Here is a 20,000-nt window from a genome sequence, read left to right as displayed (position 1 = left end):
GAATTTTTATCAGAGCAGATTACAACAATGTTTACATTATATGTATAGTAAAGGTATGCCATCTGAGAAACTGTGAGTGCAATGGTGGCCATGTGTTTCAAAGGCATACACTCTGTTATTTGTATTGATTACTGTTTACCTCTAAATAAATAAATGTGTGTATGTATGTATTTAAAGGCAATAACGGGGCAAAAGAGAAACTGAATTATCAAATGGTTTTTATGTATATAGTTCCACTCCATTTATATCAGTAGTTAAATACGTTGTATAATTTCCAGATTTCCGCGTTCTGTTTTATTTCGTAATTGATTAAATGAAATAAAACATTGTTTCGAATTTAGAAGCTAAATTTTGCAATCAAAAGCTTTCCTTTTAAGATTCGATTCCGACAATTTACGTGCCACAGAATTGTGCAAGATTTTATTCACTGAAAATATTCTCAAACTACTTTCTCTTACTTTTTCTGCTTATTCTAATCGAGATTGAATATACAGCACCAGTACCTGGTGCAGCTTCTCTGAAACACATGAGAGGCCTGGAGAAAGCTGTCTCCCTCCATAAAATCTCACAAGTCACTGCAGGACAAGGGTGGGCGGTTAGCAGAGGACTGGTAATGAATCTACTTCAGATTCTTACAGACGAGTCAACTTGGCTAAAGCTACCAAATTCCCAATTGTAGTGGTCTTAAACAGGGTGGCGTGTTAAACCTACAGACAGCTTTATGAGAATGCATGTGGTGAGCGCTTTTTAAACAATGATGACTTCATATTAATTTGAGACACCCTTGTTATGGAATATACCAGAATTTTTATCAGAGCAGATTACAACAATGTTTACATTATATGTATAGTAAAGGTACATGGCTCAGTGGTCTGAGCATCGGGCTCACAATCATGAGGTAGTGAGTTCGATTCTCAGACCAGGCTGTGTGTTGTGTTCTTGAGCAAGACACTTTATTTCACGTTGCGACATCACTAGGGGCAAGCCATATCGGCCTTTGCCTTTCCCTTCGATAACCTCGGTAGCGTAGAGAGGGGAGGCTGGTATGCATGGATGACTACTGGTCTTCCATAAACAACCTTGCCACGGAAGGGAACTTTCTAGGTGCAATTCATTGATATCCGAAGGGGTCTGTACCATTTATATACGTTGAAGATGGGTGGCATAGTGGTTAGGGCATATGGCTCATGATCATAAGGTAGTGATTTCATTTCTTGGATTAAGCAGCGATTAGTGTTCTTTAACAAAGCACTTCGATTCACCTTGATAGTACATCTCTCACTTCTCCCTCTCTCTTTCTCTCTCTCTCCCAGCCCCATCTCTCATTCTTTCTTTTTCTCTTGAACTGTTTTATCCTGGATGTTCCACTGGCTTAAGAGCGAGGAAGCCGAGAGGGTGTCCGCGTCTGCATGCAACCTCACGTCTAAAACAATTAGTGAAAGCTTTATGCATCTTACAAAATCATAATTATTTGAATGACGGTTATATCATTTACAGCACACACCCATAAACCTTCTAGAGTCGTGATTGGGAGCAATGAGAAGAGTAACATAATATCTTGACCCGGGGAACATACAATGAAGTTAATGTTTTTATTAATGAGTTTCTCCCTCATTTTGAGAAGGAAAACAAATACCCCGCGGCAATTACAAATAACTTTGAGATAAAAGATAATTTCAAAACATTAAGGAACCTTTTCCGAAAATTCATTTATAATATCACAAGAAAATTATCTGATCTTTGAAGTAAATATCTATCTTCAGTAAATAAAAGTAATTTACTAGGCAAAGCTCTCATCAGCAGGAAAGCCAAGGCAATACAGTTCGAGACAATACAGAACATGCCTCGTGCTTACACGTTATAATTTTTCAAATCCACCGCGCAAGCGCAGTTTTTTATCAGCAGCAAAAAAAAAAAGAATGCCGATTTTCTTTCAAAATTAGCCAAAAGAATTATTATTAATTAATTTCAGGGTAGTAAAATATTATTTAGAAATTTTTCTACACTAGCGTGTAGAAAAACTAGTCAATAGACTATATATTATTCATTATATATACAGTGTACATTTAAACACATAAGTGATGGCCATAATCGAACATCTGAACCGCTAGAAGGAGTAGTTAAAATGCAAACAACAATTCAGGGGTAATTTCGAAACGGGATAGTAAAAAATTTCTAAATATTTTAATACCCTGAAATAATTAATAATACACACACACACACACACACACACATATATATATATATAAATATATGTATAGAGGTATGTATTTGCGTTTATGTATATTCTCAATCATCTGTTTATTTCATTTCAGATTCCAATGACACGAACAAATGCAAGGCTATAGATGATACGGGCTGTGATGATGATAAGAAGAAACGGCGACAAAGAAGGCAACGTACTCATTTTACTAGTCAACAGCTCCAAGAACTGGAGGCTACCTTTGCCCGGAACAGATATCCAGACATGGCTACAAGAGAGGAAATTGCTGCCTGGACCAATCTTACAGAAGCCCGTGTCAGGGTAAGTAATGCTTACATTTGACTGAAATTATATACTGTTTTCTCATACATATGTAAATATTCATGTGTAAACATATATATATATATATATATATATATATATATATATATATATATATATATATATATATATATATATATATATATATATATATATATATATATATATGCACATATACATGCATATATGCTCAGAACGCAAAGACCAGGAAAGAATATATAAACATGGGGGACTCCGCTATTGTATAGGTTTTTCCATCATCCCCATATATATATATATATATATATATATATATATATATACATATGTATATTGTCCCACTCCCGAGTTATACGGCCGTTATATCGATGACAGTAGGAGTGCGACCTCACTTCTCCACGAACAAATGGACTCCTTCTTCTCCTTTGTCGAATACTTCCATCCTGTCCTCGAAATTTTCCAGTACTATCCCTGCTCTTCCGTCGAATTTCTCGATAATTTCTGTCAGCATCCACCACTCTGCTCTCACTACCTCCATTCACTACAAGTACACTATGACCAGTTCGCCTAGCATCTCCGGGACATTAAACTCAGCAATGACACCCCCGTCTCGCGCCATTTCCGCCCTACCGGTTATTCGCTACAATATCTGTCTGTGTTCGGATTATCTCTGCACAGGGACTACTCGGACTCCCGCTTTCGCTGTGAAAAGAAATTAATCTTCTCACTCCGTTTCTTTGTACCATATGGGCTCAACTCACCCCTGCTCTTCATTTGACACCAACCTCACCTCTCTTCATTTGACACCAATCCCATGCGGATTCCCACTCATGTCCCACACTCTCCACCTACACACCCGCATACCACCCACCTTGGCACCCTCACCTATACGTACCACTATACACACACACATAAATACTGTTCAACTCATCACTCAGTTCACATACCATTACACTCACTCACAAAACCTTCCCAATTCACACACACTTCTTAGCACTTACACAACACACCATTATCCACATCCGCACACAATCGTTAATAGCGTCACCACACATACCACTATATGAACAGCCACACACACACACACACTGTTTAACTCAATACATACACCACACACCATCATGCACACTCCCACACCTACACAAACACATAATACCTAAACACAGACTATACATACACATACACACATACACACACAGGCAATACGCATAAAGACACGCAACACACATAGACAAAGATAACTTTCTTCCACATACATACATTATACACATGCACACTATTTGCTAACAGTGACACACACACACATACATACACATGTACACACACCATGTGTAAAAGCACACATGAACTGCTACACACAACACACACACACATACACACACGTTACACACGCCAATACACCGACACACATCAAACTCACTTGCCCCGTTTATACATACACACTTACACAATCACACGCATCGTTCTCACAAACACACACGCTTGCGCACCTTCTCTTGTTGGGATCACCATGAATTATCTCCCCTTCATTCAACTTCTCTTTATTATTTTCTCACTTTCATTTAACCAATTTTTTTCCTATGATTCGTCATGTTGGACCACTGAACTCAACACGTTGTCTTCATCCTCATTATCTATTTCCTCTTATTCCTTTCTGTCGAAGAGCGCAAGCTCGAAACGTAAAAGACTTTTCCATTTTTCCCGAGCGTTAAACTAATACACTTACCTGTTGTTCCTACACCTGCCTTCGTCTTTGTTTTTCTATAAGTTTGAACTATATGGACACGAGCAAAGCCATTGTTAGAAAGGATCAGTGAAAGAGGCATTGATATTGCAATGTGAGATCCTTATATGACCCTTGAGTCCCGTTAAATATTTGCACATTATATTATATAAAGCACAGTTGTGCTGGCTGGCAGAAGGATCTAGTACCATAATATGAAGTCTTTTGACATGTATATTTTATCCTCCAACTGAATGGCATATATATATATTGCTATAATTTGTGGATGGTCATATATTGGCAATTAGGAGCACGTACGATACATTTGGTTTTCACTTTTGCTTTATTATTATTATTTTAGTTTCTTTGTCAAAGCTCTTTGTTCACACATCCTTATGACATTTTTAGTGATTCCTTATCCCATGTGTCATTTTCCAATTTTTTCTCTCGTTTTTTTTTGGCGTATTTAACTCGTTTGTCTACGTATTTCATGTTGTTTACACAGTTGGTGACGTCCTGTATCAATATATGCATATATATATATATATATATATATATATATATATATATATATATATATATATATATATATATATATATATATATATATATATATATATATATATATATATATATATATATATATATTTATATATATATATAATAATTTTCCCAGAGGATGTAGCAACCGTTACCAATATAGCATAAGAACTTACCTCTGTCTCTTTTGAATATGAAAATTTAAAAGTTTAAAAACCTTATATATATATATATATATATATATATATAATATTATTTATTATTATATATATGCATATATATATGTGTGTGTGTGTGTGTCTCTGCGTGTGTACATATATGCATATAAATATGTATACACACATATGTATACACATACATTAAGCAGTACTGTCTTCGGTGTCCAAAGTGTAATAAGAAGAAATGTGCAAATTTATGCACGGCCGTTTGTGCTAGTTTATGCAAATTTGCTATATAATTTATAAGGCAACACAGGGTTTCTTTCACACACACATAGACACATACGTACATACATACATACATACATACATACATACATACACGCATACTTAGATATAAATGATGCTGCCTGTGATCTGCGGTGTGCCTCGTCTCAGATTTATTATTATGATTAGAATTTAATCAGGTTTATAGTTGTTGTCATTGTTGAACACCTCATCAACGGCGGCGTTGCCATATAATCATCGAACTTTCAACCATACGTGCTCGCACATACATACACATATATACATACATATACGTATATATAATTATACGTTTGTATTTATTTTTAGCTATGTGTGTATATATATATATATATATATATATATATATATATATATGTATATTAGTATGTTTGTATGAATGTATATACACCCATATAAATATATATGAAATTTCGTTAATGCTCATACATTTAATTTTTTTTTTTTAATATATTGGTTTTCCTTTTCCATATTGATTTATTCTATGTTTTACAATTATTTGTTTATTTGTTTTAATTGTCAATTATTATTATTATTATTATTATTATTATTATTATTATTATTATTATTATTATTGCTTTCTCTTATTCATTTCTATTCATTTTCTCTCTCTCTCTCTTTAAGACCAATTCTGATATTTCTTGTTGAAAGATGTGTCTTTAACAATCGGAAATCTTCCGTCAATCCCTCTTAATATTTTATAGAGCTTCCTTATACGATGATGGATCGATTCTACAAGAATTCCTTCCACATTCTTTTACCATTATCATTTTTGTTATTGTTTTCTTTGTTCCCGATTGACGTTTCTGTTATCTTCATTGATATTTGGCGTTTGCACCGATCCCAATGACAGCGAACAAGCCATCCGTCCAACCATCCATCCATCTAATCATCGATCAGAACCTTACTAACCCATAACTTCCCATCCCACCCAATTCGATTCTGCCAGATTCGATCCAATTTTATAATCTTTATAATCAGTTTTTATCTCTTTTCCATCTTTTATTTTCTCTTTGCGTCATTCCTCAATAAACACACGCATACACGGATAAATTGGTATATACATTGATTCGTACATACATAAATAGTTTTTTTTCACTTGTACACACACACGCACAACACACACACACATACACACATAATATGCATATATTTACATTTAAACAAACCTCCTGCACACACATGAACATACATATGTATATTCACATACATATACATGCGTGCACACAAACTTACAAACACATATATGCGTACATCCATATATACACACACACATGTATTTATAAATTTATATATATATGTATATATATATATATATATATATATATATATATATATATATATATATATATATATATATATATATATATATATATATATATATATATGATATATATATACATATATATATATCTTTTTATATATATATATATATATATATATATATCTATATATATATCTATATATATATATATACATATATATATATTCTTTTTCTTTATTCTTTTACTGGTTTCAGTCATTTGACTGCGTCCATGCTGGAGCAGCGCCTTTAGTCGAAGAAATCGACCCCAGAACTTATTCTTTGTAAGCCTAGTACTTATTCTATCGAACATGTTTGCCGAACCGCTAAGTTACGAGGACGTAGACACACCAACATCGGTTGTCAAGCTAATCATAAATCATTATAGACAACAACATGAAATGTAACTGAAAAAAATGCATTTCTTGGAGTTACAACGTCCCATGTGTCCTTCCCCGTTTTATTACAGTTGGATATAATTTAAGGAAAATGTAGCTCCTCTATTTGTGAGGTTGATCGATCACAGAAACTCCTTTATTGATTTCTTGGCTGCAGACACACACCCACAGCCACACACACATATCTGAAATAATGTCTTGTTAAGTATCCTATTAAACTCAAGGGTAACGGCAATAAAATAGGTCTAACCTGTAAAATACAGACATGGATTTTTAGCAATTCATAGGGTATTTCTAATACGATGGCTTCAAGATATGTAAGGATTGAAAAAGGAATAAACAAACATTTATGTTCAATTAAAAAAAAAAGTTAAGATGATTTCAACCTATTAAACTTATCCAATTCTATAGTAAACTAAGAAGAACTGCATGGTTGCAAACTCTATTTTGCTATTATTTGCGGCGGAAGCAGCATTACTTCAAAATGTGTGATCTGTATATATACTGAAATTATATTTACCGTTGAAACCTTTCTAAACTGAAGTGTTCGTTTCGAGAAAGCATCTCTTATAGATGTATGGCGTTAAAAGCACAGAAAAATATTAGCAGCAGCAGGTGTGAGTCGCCTAGTGGTGATAATCAAATTGATAGATCTGGATTTCTGTTTATTTGTTTCATCAGTAGCAATCCATATCAACTCGTACCAAACAAACATCGGCTGCTAGCTCCAGTTGTTAAACAGCATCTTCTCATTGCTGAAAAGAGGAAGTGGAGCAACAATTTTACCAATATCTTGGTTTAGACTATGGTGTTTATATTTATCAATTTGAAAGCCGCTGAAAAAATGGGTTCAATGGTGACATAACTTGTTAACCTCTGATACAAGAGATATATCAACACATTGATCCACTCACCTGCTTATTCTATTTTACCAATCTCTTCTATCCTATTCCTTGATCGTGTGATCTTTGGGGCATACGCTGATGACGTTGCAACCATATTTCGCCACTTCTTTCGGTCTTCTACTGATCTCTGTGAGTCGGTGAAATTAAGACCTGTTCACTCTTTGATGTCACTAACCCATCTTTTCCTTGACTGCTTTGCTTTCGTTCACCTTCCAATGTGTCCTGCAGGATTATCTTTTCTAAGCCAGCCAGATCTTCTTGTGACATGGCCATACAATTTCAGTTTCCTTGTCTTTATAGTTGTCATCAGAACCTTGTGTGGTCTAATTATTCTCATCCTCACTTTGTTATTCGTAATGTGTTCTATGTCCGAAATACTTATGAGTCGTCTCTAACGTCTCACTTCCACTGCACTTACATTTTTTCACCAGTTCCACTCCAAAATGTCCAAACCTTGCACCGTCTAATTGTTATTGTTGTTTCTTGTTGATATCGATGACCATCGTGGCCATTGTCAAATATTCTCGTTGATGGCCAATAAAAACAATCATCGTCGACGTTGTAATTGTTCTTACAAACGGACACCAAATGGTGATACAGTTGTTGTTATTGTTATTGTTGTGGTTATTGCAGTAGTTGTTCTTATTGTCTTAGCTATGTTTGTCGTAGTTGTTACATAAGTGACAATGGTAGTGATGGCTGTAGTTATGGCCATACTATTGGTTTGGGTATGTGGTAGTAATAACAGTGATATTTATTGCCGTAGCAGTGGTAATTGTAGTGTTGGTGATGGTGGTGGTTGTGACGGTGATAGTGATGGCGCTGGGATTGTGGGTTGGTGTGGGTAATAGTAGTGTTCACGCTGGTGCTGGTTCTGATGTTGGTGGGAGTGGTTGTGGTAAAGCTGTGGCCGTGGTAGTGATGGTTGTGGTAGAAGGACGTTGCTAGTTATAATTGTAATGGAGGCTGTAATGGGTGGTTGTTGTAGTCATAGTGATGGCAGTGGTGTTATTAGAAATGGTGGTAAGGATGTGGTGCTAGTGGTGATGGTAGTGAAGGTTTTGGTGGTGGTTGTAGCTATAGTAGGAGCAGAGTTTGTAGCGGTAGTAGTGACGGTGGTGGCGCTGGTGGTGGTGACGTTAAAGATGTAGCACTGTAGTTGTGGTGGTAATAATGGTAGTGATAGTGGTGGTGGTGGAAGTGGTAGTGGTCTTCCGGTTTATGTTTCCGTCCTGTGTTAATCCGATCATTTCTCGCTAAAGCTTCATCGATGATTGATCGAAATTCTGGACATGTCAGACTCAGGTGGGACCAAGAACTCCTTCTTTTCTTTCTCTTCCTTTCTCCTTCCTTCCTTCCTCTTTTTCTTACCAAACACAGACACACACACACATACACACACACACACACACATGCACACACATATATATATTTGTATTATTACCTCCATATATAACAATGTGACGTTTTCTCACTTTTCATTATTAATCAGGTAAAAGAGACATTGGTAAAGAGCCGTATATTAATGAATGTATATATATATATATATACATATATATATATACATACATACATATAAATATATATATGTATGCATATATATCTATATATAAGTAACATAAACACATACACACATACAGCCACTCACTCTCTCTTTCTCTTTCTCTCTCTCTCTCTCACACACACACATATATATATACATCCGCATAAATACATACATATACGCAGGCAAATATATAAAGTTATGCACAATGAGAGAAGAGATAGATATGTATATTTTGCTATATACGCAAACAGTTGCAAACATAGATAGCTAGATAGCTAGCTAGCTAGATAGATAGATAGATAGATAGATAGATGCACGAACAGATATATTAGTAAATAGAGTTTTAACGAGAGCGTATATGCATGTATTATTACGTGTATGTACAACTGTGTCGCTATTTTCTTTACTATGTGAGTGTATATTCGTGTGTCTGGATGCGTGTGCGTGTGCGCACCTACTGTTATCCTCTTTATTACATACTGGGAAATGGAGAATTATCCATGCGTTGAGACGTGTCGATAAAAAATGTGATAGATGCAATGTGATATCGCGATGTATATGAATAGATCTACATAAATATTACGCCCTACCCTCATCACTGATGTATATCTATGGCTGAGTGTGTTGATATGGCGGTGTGTGTATATACGCATTTATATGTCAATGGAAGTCAGTTTGTACAAAAGTATGTGTGCTTGTGTATGTGTGTATGGGTGTGTGTGTGTGTGTGTGTGTGTTTGTGTGTGTGTTTATGATGTTCTGTGGGCGTATCAGTAAGTTTTGCTGTACTTGTGTGCATGTATCTATCATTTTCTAATGTGTGTATATGTGTGTATGCATATATGTATCTATATATGTGTGTGTGTGTGTGTGTGTGTGCGCGCGTGGCAATACAGATGTGCTTTAAGTAGACTTTGACAAACTCTGCAAAGGAAATCAAGAGAAATTTGTTCGTCGCACGCCTCCAACACTAAATTACATACTATACGCATGCGCACATCTGGTTCTTCACCCTTTCCTCCATTATCACTAAAATCCATTAGAAGCAAAGGAACAACACCAGCATCGCCAATACAAACATCGTCATCAACAGTCCTCCAACCTCGATTGTCATCACTACAAATAACAAAACCACCACCATCAAAATCGACACCATTACCATCACCGTTAGCCCCATCACCATCAGCACCGCCTCCAGCAAAACCACCGCTGTTACCGCCGCGGCCACCTTCGGCAGCACCAGTACGAACATCACCAACAAACGCTACTACTATCACAAACCACCACCACCACCACCACCACCATCACCACCACAACCACCACCACCATCTCCATCCCAGCATCCACCACCACCACCACCACCACCACCGACAACCACAAGAATGAACCCCACCACCCTCGTCGTCTCCACTACCGCGCACCACAGCTAAAACCACCATGACCACTATATCAACTACCACCCATACTACACAACCATTACCACCACCATCACCGCCACCATTCCCGACTACCATCATCATCGCAACTACTACCATCACCACCACCACCACCACCACCACCACCACCACTATCAATATTACCACCACTATCACCACTACTACCAACATTACCACCACTATCACCACCACCATCGCCTCCACAACTATCATCACCACCACCAACATCATCGTTACTGCCTCCACCGCCTCGGCCATCGCCGCCTCCATCGCCACCTCCCATTCTACGTTAAGTTTGGTTCAGTCTATGGCTGCCAGCTAGACAAGGTGACACATTGAAAATGTCTGCTGAGACAGTTTGTAAATCTGTCTTGATAGGGCAACCGTTACTCAGCCAAGAGGAGATAACTGGTTGTGATAGGAAAACACGTTGGCTAACTATCATCCAAGACGTATGACTTTTTGATACGATAAGATATGTAGCCATTGAAATAGGCATTATAACGCAATTGACGTCAGCATATCGGATCAGCGTTTATCCGATTGGATATCAGCGCTATACAATACCTTTCACTGGACTATATACTGACAATAAATAAACAAATAAAATGATAAATAGCTGGAAGTATAGAAAGAAAGGAAGAAAGGATAACAAAAAAAAAAAACGAAAGGAATCACGAAAATAACGGATTTTTTTTATCATGCGTGAACAAGCATTTACTCATACAAAATATACACTTATAAACATATAAACAGAGAGATGCACACGCGCGCGCACGCACACAAACACACACACACATACACAAATACACATGCACACACATACACACACAAACACAAACACATGTACATACACAAACGAAATGAGAAAGCACAATGAAATGCGTGAGCGTGCAAGCATGCGCGCACACTCACTTGTACATTTATGCGTGTGCATGCGTTTGTATCTATGTGTGTGTATGTGTATAATTTCATATATAGGAACCAGATTTTCTCTCCTTGATGGGCACGGTTGGAATACCGTTGGTAATATTAAGCAACATTAAAAACTATAACAACAATAAACATGATTGACGCGAATCCTTTTTAGCCACAAGAGACAAAAAAACTTTGACCACGGTAACAATATTTCTATGACACCAATCTAGTTGGTAACGAGGGAATGAAAGCCGTCCATCTGGAGCTATCTCATATATCACAATGGAAATACTGCCAATAGTTCTCTTGTCCCCTTAATTTATGTTTCTATTTTATATATATATATATATTTTCGTTAATTTCAATAAGATTATATAATTTGTTTATAATTTTGCTTCAATTTTATATATATAAATATATTTCCGTTTTCATCTTTTCCCTTCTCTCTGCACCCAGATTTGATTGCCAAGTAAATTTATGGCAATAAGTCACTGGTCTTCGTCCTTTCTTATAATTGATCCGAGTATAAGCACCTAGAAATTTCGTTCTAAACGGCAGGTCTGAATAAGATTTCTTGTACATGTTTACCAAATGTCTTTACATTCAGTCCGCCCCATGTCTACGTCACTGGGGTCTTCCATAGAACACGAAAACCAAGAACAAGTACTACGAGGTCTCCTAATGTATACACACACTAATAATTTCGCAACTTCACCTTCTGGACTGCTACTTTATTTTTATCGATCTCGAGTGGATGGATAAGACATAGTGGACATCGATGAGATTCCAATTCAGAGCTAGAGAGTCGGATCTGAGACTGCAATGTTTTCTGTCTGACGACCTAACTACTCTAACAATTTGCTGTCTTTATAAGCAATAATGTAGAAATAATTAGTGCTAAATACGATTTTTAATAAAATCATAATGTTACGAACTCGAAAGGAGGTAACCATGCTTTGCAAACGTCCCCAGTATACAGCAGGTATTTATCAAGGCAATGAGAGAGAATCATATTCAGACTTCCAAGCTGCTTAGAAATGGTAGTCTCATCCCCACAAGCTACTATCACATCATAAATAAAACGGAAGGACATCAGATTAAGATCTTTGTAGATGTGGCTATATTAAAAGAGAGAATGATCACGGTTGGAGGGCTTTCATCCTTTGGGCGAAACATCAGTAACAACGCCTCCTTAGTTATTTCATCGAATTCGAAAGTATGAAGGTCAGATTGACCCCGGCGAAATTTGAATTCAGAATCTAAGGAGCCACAGCTAAACACTACAGGGAATTTTGCTCAACATGCAGCTGATTCTGATAATCCATAATATATTAAAATGTATCCCCTTATATTGGCACAAGACTGCGGATTCTAGGAAAAGAGCTTAGCTGATTCAATCAAAAGCAGAACTTATAATTACTGTATATAGTGGGATTTAAACTCAGAGCATGAAAAAACGTAACTAAATACTGCAAGATATTTTTGTTCGGCGCCATAGCATCGTGCCATTTTGCAGTTACTTTATTACTTATTATTAAGAGCTACCGAAGGCGGTGAGCTGGCAGGAACGTTAGTACGTACGGCGAAATGTTTAGTGGTACTTCGTCTGTCATTGCGTCTTGAGTTCAAATTCCACCGAGGTCGACTTTGCCTTTCGGGGTGGATAAATCAAGTACCAGTTACATACTGGAGTCGGTCTAATCGACTGGCCCCCTCCCGGAAAATTTCGAGACTTGTGCCTAGAGTAGAAAAGATTATTAAGAGCAATTGGAATCCGGGTAACAAAAAAAAATCCATGTTTTATAAATTAAAAAAAAAAAATTATTTTCGTATATAAATGTATAAATCTGTATAAATTGTTTGTATATTGGCGCAGGCGTGGTGGTAAGGTAAGAAGCTTGCTTCTTAACTACATACTTCCGGTTCAGTACCACCGAGTGATGCCTTAAACAAGTGTCTTCTACTATAGCCTCGGGCCGACCAAAGCCTTATGAGCAGATTTGATAGACGAAGACTCAAAGAAGCCTGTAGTTATATATATATATATATGTTTTTGTGTCTCCGTAACTTAACAGATAGGCAAAAGTGTCTGATAGAATAAGTACCAAGCTAAAAATGAAGTACTGGGTTCGATTCATTCATTCGAATAAAAATTCAAGGTCGTGCTTCAGTACGGCCGCAGTCTAACGACTGAAGCAAGTAAAAGATATGTTTTCACTACATCCTCGATTTCTTTCCATAGTTCAGGTTGATTAGAGCATAACACTCGGATACTCTCCGTGGCATGCAGAATCATATTGTAGACCATTTCTACGTTAGACACCGTATTACTTCGTTGGGATGTCTTATAGTCTCTTCAATCGAACCGCACATTAGAACTTGCTTTATTGATCACGGAAGAAATAAAAGAGCAATAAAAATAGATAAAAATTTTAATCTCAGTCGAACTAGGATGTATCTTAACTAAGACCGTAAAGTAAACAAAAGTAAACATCACAAAGTATTTCATACAGTTCTCTATCGATTCCACCATTTTACAGCGATAATAAGAACGAAGTTATTTTCTGGTGATCAAGAACCAATTCATATGGCTTCTTTTTATTCCAATCTAATTAGATTAGTTACTGTTGCACTTGTGATTGTAATGAGAACCAGGCAAGTATGAAAGCCACATAATCTCATAAGCCTCACGTAATGCCTGACAGTATTTAGTTCTTTCCTCTTTTCATACCTTTATGTTATAATTTTTAAAATTTTTTACTTGTTTCAGTCATTTTACTGGAGCCATGTTGGTGCACCACCTTGAAGTGTTTTAGCTGAACAAATCGACCCCACAACGTTTTTAAAGCCTAGTACTTGTTTTATCGGTCTCTTTTGCCGAACCGCTGGGGTACAGGGACGTAAAGACATCAGCACCGATTGTCAAGCGGTGGTGGTGATTCGACAAACACAGACACCAAACATGCACGCACGCACGCACGCACGCACACACGCACACACACACACACACACACACACACACACACACACACACACACACACACACATATGCATATACGACAGATTTCTTCCAATATCCGTCTACCAGATCCACTCACAAGGCTGTGGTCGGCCCGAGGCTAGAGTAGAAGACACTTGCCCTAGGTGCAACGCAGTGGGACTGAACCCGGAATCATGTAGATGGGAAGCAAGGTCCTTAACACACGTCGGAAACATTCAATTCTCATATATATATGTATATATATATATATGTATATATATATATATGTATATATATATATATCAACACGGGTAGGAGCATACGGGAGCACCTTTGCGTTTTCGCTCTACCTTTTGGGAAAAACATCACAAGTTACACCCCACCTTCTTGAAAAAGGGATTAACTCAATGGATAACGTGGTCGTAGTTACCCCTAAAAATTATGATAACCTTGGCTTGAATACCTTTGATCATGGGTCTCACTGGTTAAAGCTAACTTTGGATTAAATAACAACCAGCATCGATAATATAAGTACTTTAGATAACATAAGTTATGCTTAAGTAGTAGAAGCATACCAGGTCATATCAAATTGCAAAGAACCCTTCTCTGTCTGTCTGTCTGTCTGTCTGTCTGTCTGTCTGTCTGTCTGTCTGTCTGTCTGTCTCTCTGTCTCTGTTTCTCTCTCTCTCTCTCTCTCTCTCTCTCTCTCTCTCTCTCTCTCTCTCTCTCTCTCTCTCTATCTATCTATCTAATATTGTATCTTGTACGAATTTGCAGTCCTGCATGAATACTTGCACACATAAGCTGAAACATACACCCACAACCGTAATCTTTCTCATACCACCACCATCACCACTCCTGCCACTAGTATGTATATATAACTGCAGCAGAAGCAGCAGCAGCAGCAGTAGTAGCAGTAGTAGTAGTAGTAGTAGTAGTAGTAGTAGTAGTAGTAGTAGTAGTAGTAGTAGTAGTAGTAGTCGTTGATGTTTTCTGCGTGCCGTTGTAGCTGTGCTATCTCCCTCCGTAAATTACAAAACCAAACAAGAAAGGTATGACGTGAAATGAATAGACACACTATAATGGCGACAGCGGCTTGTTAATTAGTTGGACTTGTGTAGCTTTCACTAAAAGAGAGCAATTAATAATCTAGAAAATTCTTTAAAATTTTAATTCTAATATATTTTTACCAAATGTGGTTTTAAGGTGTCTTTTTAACTAAACGTCTAGCTTTCATTAACTGCTACAGATTTTGAAATACTTGACTGCAAGATATTGGTGTTTGACGTTTTACTTTTTTCTCTCCCTTACTTTCCATCTGTTTTTGGTTTATATATTTTTGATAGGTAATTCCTTACTATAGCCTCTGCTGTCGTGTTATCGCAGTTCATGTAATGGAAGAAAAAAATATCATTTCAAATCTTTATACAACTATAGTTGTTTATTTAACGTTATTAATACTAACATGTACGAATATATATGCCGACGGTAAAGAAATGTTAGAACCAACATAAAGTATTTCAATATGACTTTTCTAGTACATCTAACATTTTTATGATGCTAGAGATTCTGAGACTGGATTTTTTTTAAATATAAATATTTAAAAAAATATTAATATTTAAAAAAAAATAACAGACTAGCGATCAAAATATGCTATGCAAAACAAAACAGATTAATATACATACGCTTTAAATGCAAACGAAATATAGTCATATACAAACCAAAATATATTCATACACAATTATTGTACTAAAAATATATACACTTTAAATGTCACTTTCAAGAGGACGCAGCTCTTTATGATTCACACGCCAGTAGTTAATGCATATATGCAGAGAGCGGGAGAAAGAGAGACTCTGTCTGCCACCGAAGCTACGGACATTTGGGTAAGGATATAAAAGCGTATATAAGGATATAATGGAGTATAGATTAGTTATATTAATACTGAAAACAGAGCTCAATGCAAAAACAAGATAATAGGTATCAACACTTTAGCCGTCCCGGTTATATGTTATCACTACAACAACTCGAATGTAGAGTCCAAAAACAAAAGTAATTCCTATCACCAAGTACTCCGAATTGAAAATGGAAATGACATGACTGTATGGAATGCGAAAGGGTAGTGTAAAAGTAATACCAGTAGTGATCGGAGCGTTGGGCTCAATCCCATTGAAACTTCAAGACTTCTTAAGGCAACTGGAAATCCCATGCAAGATTGATGTCTTGCAAAAAGCAACCTTATTGGGCACAGCGCACATCTTAAGGAAAGTATTATCTGTCTGAGGTCCTTGTTGTGACTTGACAGATGACTAAAGACTCCGGTGCATTTTTACCTACACTGTGTTACGAAGGAATAATAATAATAATAATAATAATAATAATAATAATAATAATAATAATAATAATAAAACAGAAACAATTCCTATCATAGTAGGTGCCTTAGGTATGATAAAAAAATATCCAGACAAATACATAACAAAAACACCAGGACTTACAAATATATATAACATACAGAAAATTGCACTACTGGGCACTGCACACATCCTACGCAATACACTTTCAATACAGTAACCATAAGAGCATCACAGGAAACCACAGCACATACTCAAGGCACACAGAGCTGCGCTCGGTAGTGAAGTGAAAGCACACTATAAAAATAAAACTATTGAATAATAATAATAATAATAATAATAATAATAATAATAATAATAATAATAATGATAATTAACCCATTAATACAGTAGCATGAATATAGAAAGCATAATAAAAGCTCAAGTTGATACACTGAATACACAAAATAAAATCCCAGAGTCAGCAAGCTCAGGTCATATTTGCTATCTCTACTTTTTTCTTCTCTTCTCCTTCTCCTTCTCTTCCTCCTCCTTCTTCTCCTTACACACAGGTTAAGAGATGGCGTTGTGTACACCCTTCTTGTCTACTTAAAAGCCAAGCTTTTAAAGCCTTCTTTCCTTTCAATATTCTTTAGACTTGGTTATTTTTCTGTCTTATTCTATAATGTTTTGCTTTTCGATTTTTCGGTTTTTTTTTTTTTGCACTCCACATTTTCCTTGTTTGTTTTGTATTGTCATGTTTGGGGTTTTGTTAGAGGAGGGCTCATTCAGCGTGCCTTATATTTGTGTGTGTATGTATGTTCATATATTTGCGTGTGTCTGTGTGTGTATTTGTGTATATGTGTGTGTGCGCGCGAAATTGTCACGATGGCATGTTGAGGTGGGTGGTGGTGTTTGCTTGGTTGTGGGGGATACATCTTAATGTTGGCTAGTTAGCTGTTGTTTTTTTGTTGTTGCTGTTGGTGGTGATGATGTTTTCTCGGTGTTGTTGCACGGACGTTTCTGGACGTTCTCACACGTAAAATTGTTTGATGTACCTTCTTCGAGATACAGAAACACGCTCCCAGCTCAGTAACAGCTTCAGTTGGGAGGAACGGGGAAATGGAAGTGGATGTGGAAACGAAAGTGGGAATTAGGAGGACAAGGGGATAAGTTTTAATAGCGACGGCGGAGAAGGCAGTCTTGGTAGATGCTAGTGGTGGTGGGGGGTTGAAGCCGACGACATTGGCGACGACGACTATGGCTGTGGCGATGACGATGACGACGATGTTGGTGATAATGGCGATGATGACAGAAGTAGTGGTAATGGTGGTGGGGGTGATGGTATTGATGATGATGACAGTGATGACGGCAATGATGATGATGATGATGATGATGATGATGATGACGACGACGACGACGATGATGAGGATGATGATGATGACGACGATGATGATGATTATGATGATGATGATGATGATGGGGAGGAGGAGGAGGAGGAGGAAGAGGAGGGGATGAATAGGTTGGTGGTGATGATGCTGATATTGATAGTGGTGGCGACGGTGGTGGTGATATTGATAAGGACGACGACGATGACGATGGTGTTAATGATAATGATGATGAAATCGGTGACAATGCAGTTGGTGGATTTCATGATGTGGTGATGGTAGTGTTCGTGTCGGTGGTGGTGGTGGTGGTGGTGTTAATGATGATAACGACGAAGCAGATAATAACGACGAAGCAGATAATGACAGTAATGGTGAGTTAAAGGTATCGGTCTTCGTGACAGTCAAGCTATGACGTAATTATTTCGAGTAAGACTAGAAAAACACCTTGTTGTGTTGATTAGCTACGATTATATACGTTCTGATTTCAAATTCAACTGAATTGAGATTTAACATTAAATTTCATACTTTCGAGGCTTGATATACCAGTCATATGCTTGGGTGTTAATCTTAACCGACTACACCTTACCTGCTCCCCCTAAAAATATTTGTGGCTTTATTACTATGTCAGAAATCCTCATATTACTATTGGTCTTGCTCGTGATGGCAGAGATGGTGTTGGCATTTGTTTTATTGGTGTTGTTGTTGTTGTTCTTCTTCTTCTTCTTCTTCTTGTTCTTCTTGTTCTTCTTCTTCTTCTTCTTCTTCTTCTTCTTCTTCTTCTTCTTCTTCTTCTTCTTCTTCTTCTTCTTCTTCTTCTTATTATTATTATTATTATTATTATTATTATTATTATTATTATTATTATTATTGAGAGAGCAGTGCATGCCATCAAAGTGACACTGAGGTAAAATATACGAAGCCCATTATACCCATCATGACTACCCGTGTGATAAAGGTACAGTAAGCACATGCATCACAATTATATGTGCGCGACATGGTGATCTCATATCAAAATAAACAGCGCATGACCTTGCAGGTGGGACCCAGTTAGAATTTTCTTCAGGTCGAGTAGCCCAAGCCGCTCAAAAGGTACCTGAATAAGGTTTGTTTAAGGATGTTGAGCAAAACACCCATGTTTCCAAAAGTGAACTATTCAAACCCCAAAGAATTTCTCTCACATGGCTATGATGCTCCACCACTACTTCTGCTCATGATCAGAGATGCATATATCTTCAGCCACAAAGGGATATGCTCAACTGGTTACGGTCAAACAACTGACAAGCAAATCTGTGGTATTAAGCAGAATATTTGGTGTAGCCCATCTTTTATACCAAAACAAAACAATGTACATGATAATACTTCCAATCAATTAAGATCAGAAGCCATGAGAGCCACTGCCTGGTACTGCATCCGGGCATTATTATTATTATTGTTGTTGTTGGCTGCGGTGCTGTTGTTTGCAGTGTACGAACCTGTTGAGTAGACAATAAAAACCAGCAGTAGTGGTAATATTAATCCCTGGTGGTCATTGTGACGTTAGAGAAAGGGAGTGAGAACTAGACTAAT

The 20,000-nt window shown here is 36.9% G+C and overlaps 1 protein-coding gene across 3 annotated transcripts in view; it reads left to right on the top strand.

The window, feature by feature from the left end:
* Nucleotides 1-20,000, top strand: part of LOC106868077 (pituitary homeobox x) — a 306,107-nt gene that overhangs the window by 225,203 nt on the left and 60,904 nt on the right. For all 3 annotated transcript variants that reach the window (XM_052970686.2, XM_052970687.2, XM_089357539.1), the window contains one exon: nt 2,316-2,524. In XM_052970686.2, the coding sequence (XP_052826646.1) occupies nt 2,316-2,524 (209 nt within the window). The remainder of the gene's footprint in view (nt 1-2,315; nt 2,525-20,000) is intronic.

This window comes from Octopus bimaculoides, chromosome 9, assembly GCF_046866305.1.
Source record: "Octopus bimaculoides isolate indiv1 chromosome 9, ASM4686630v1, whole genome shotgun sequence".
NCBI lineage: Eukaryota > Metazoa > Mollusca > Cephalopoda > Octopoda > Octopodidae > Octopus > Octopus bimaculoides.
Note: the sequence above shows the minus strand (reverse complement) of the source record. Positions and strands in the feature narration are given on the sequence as shown.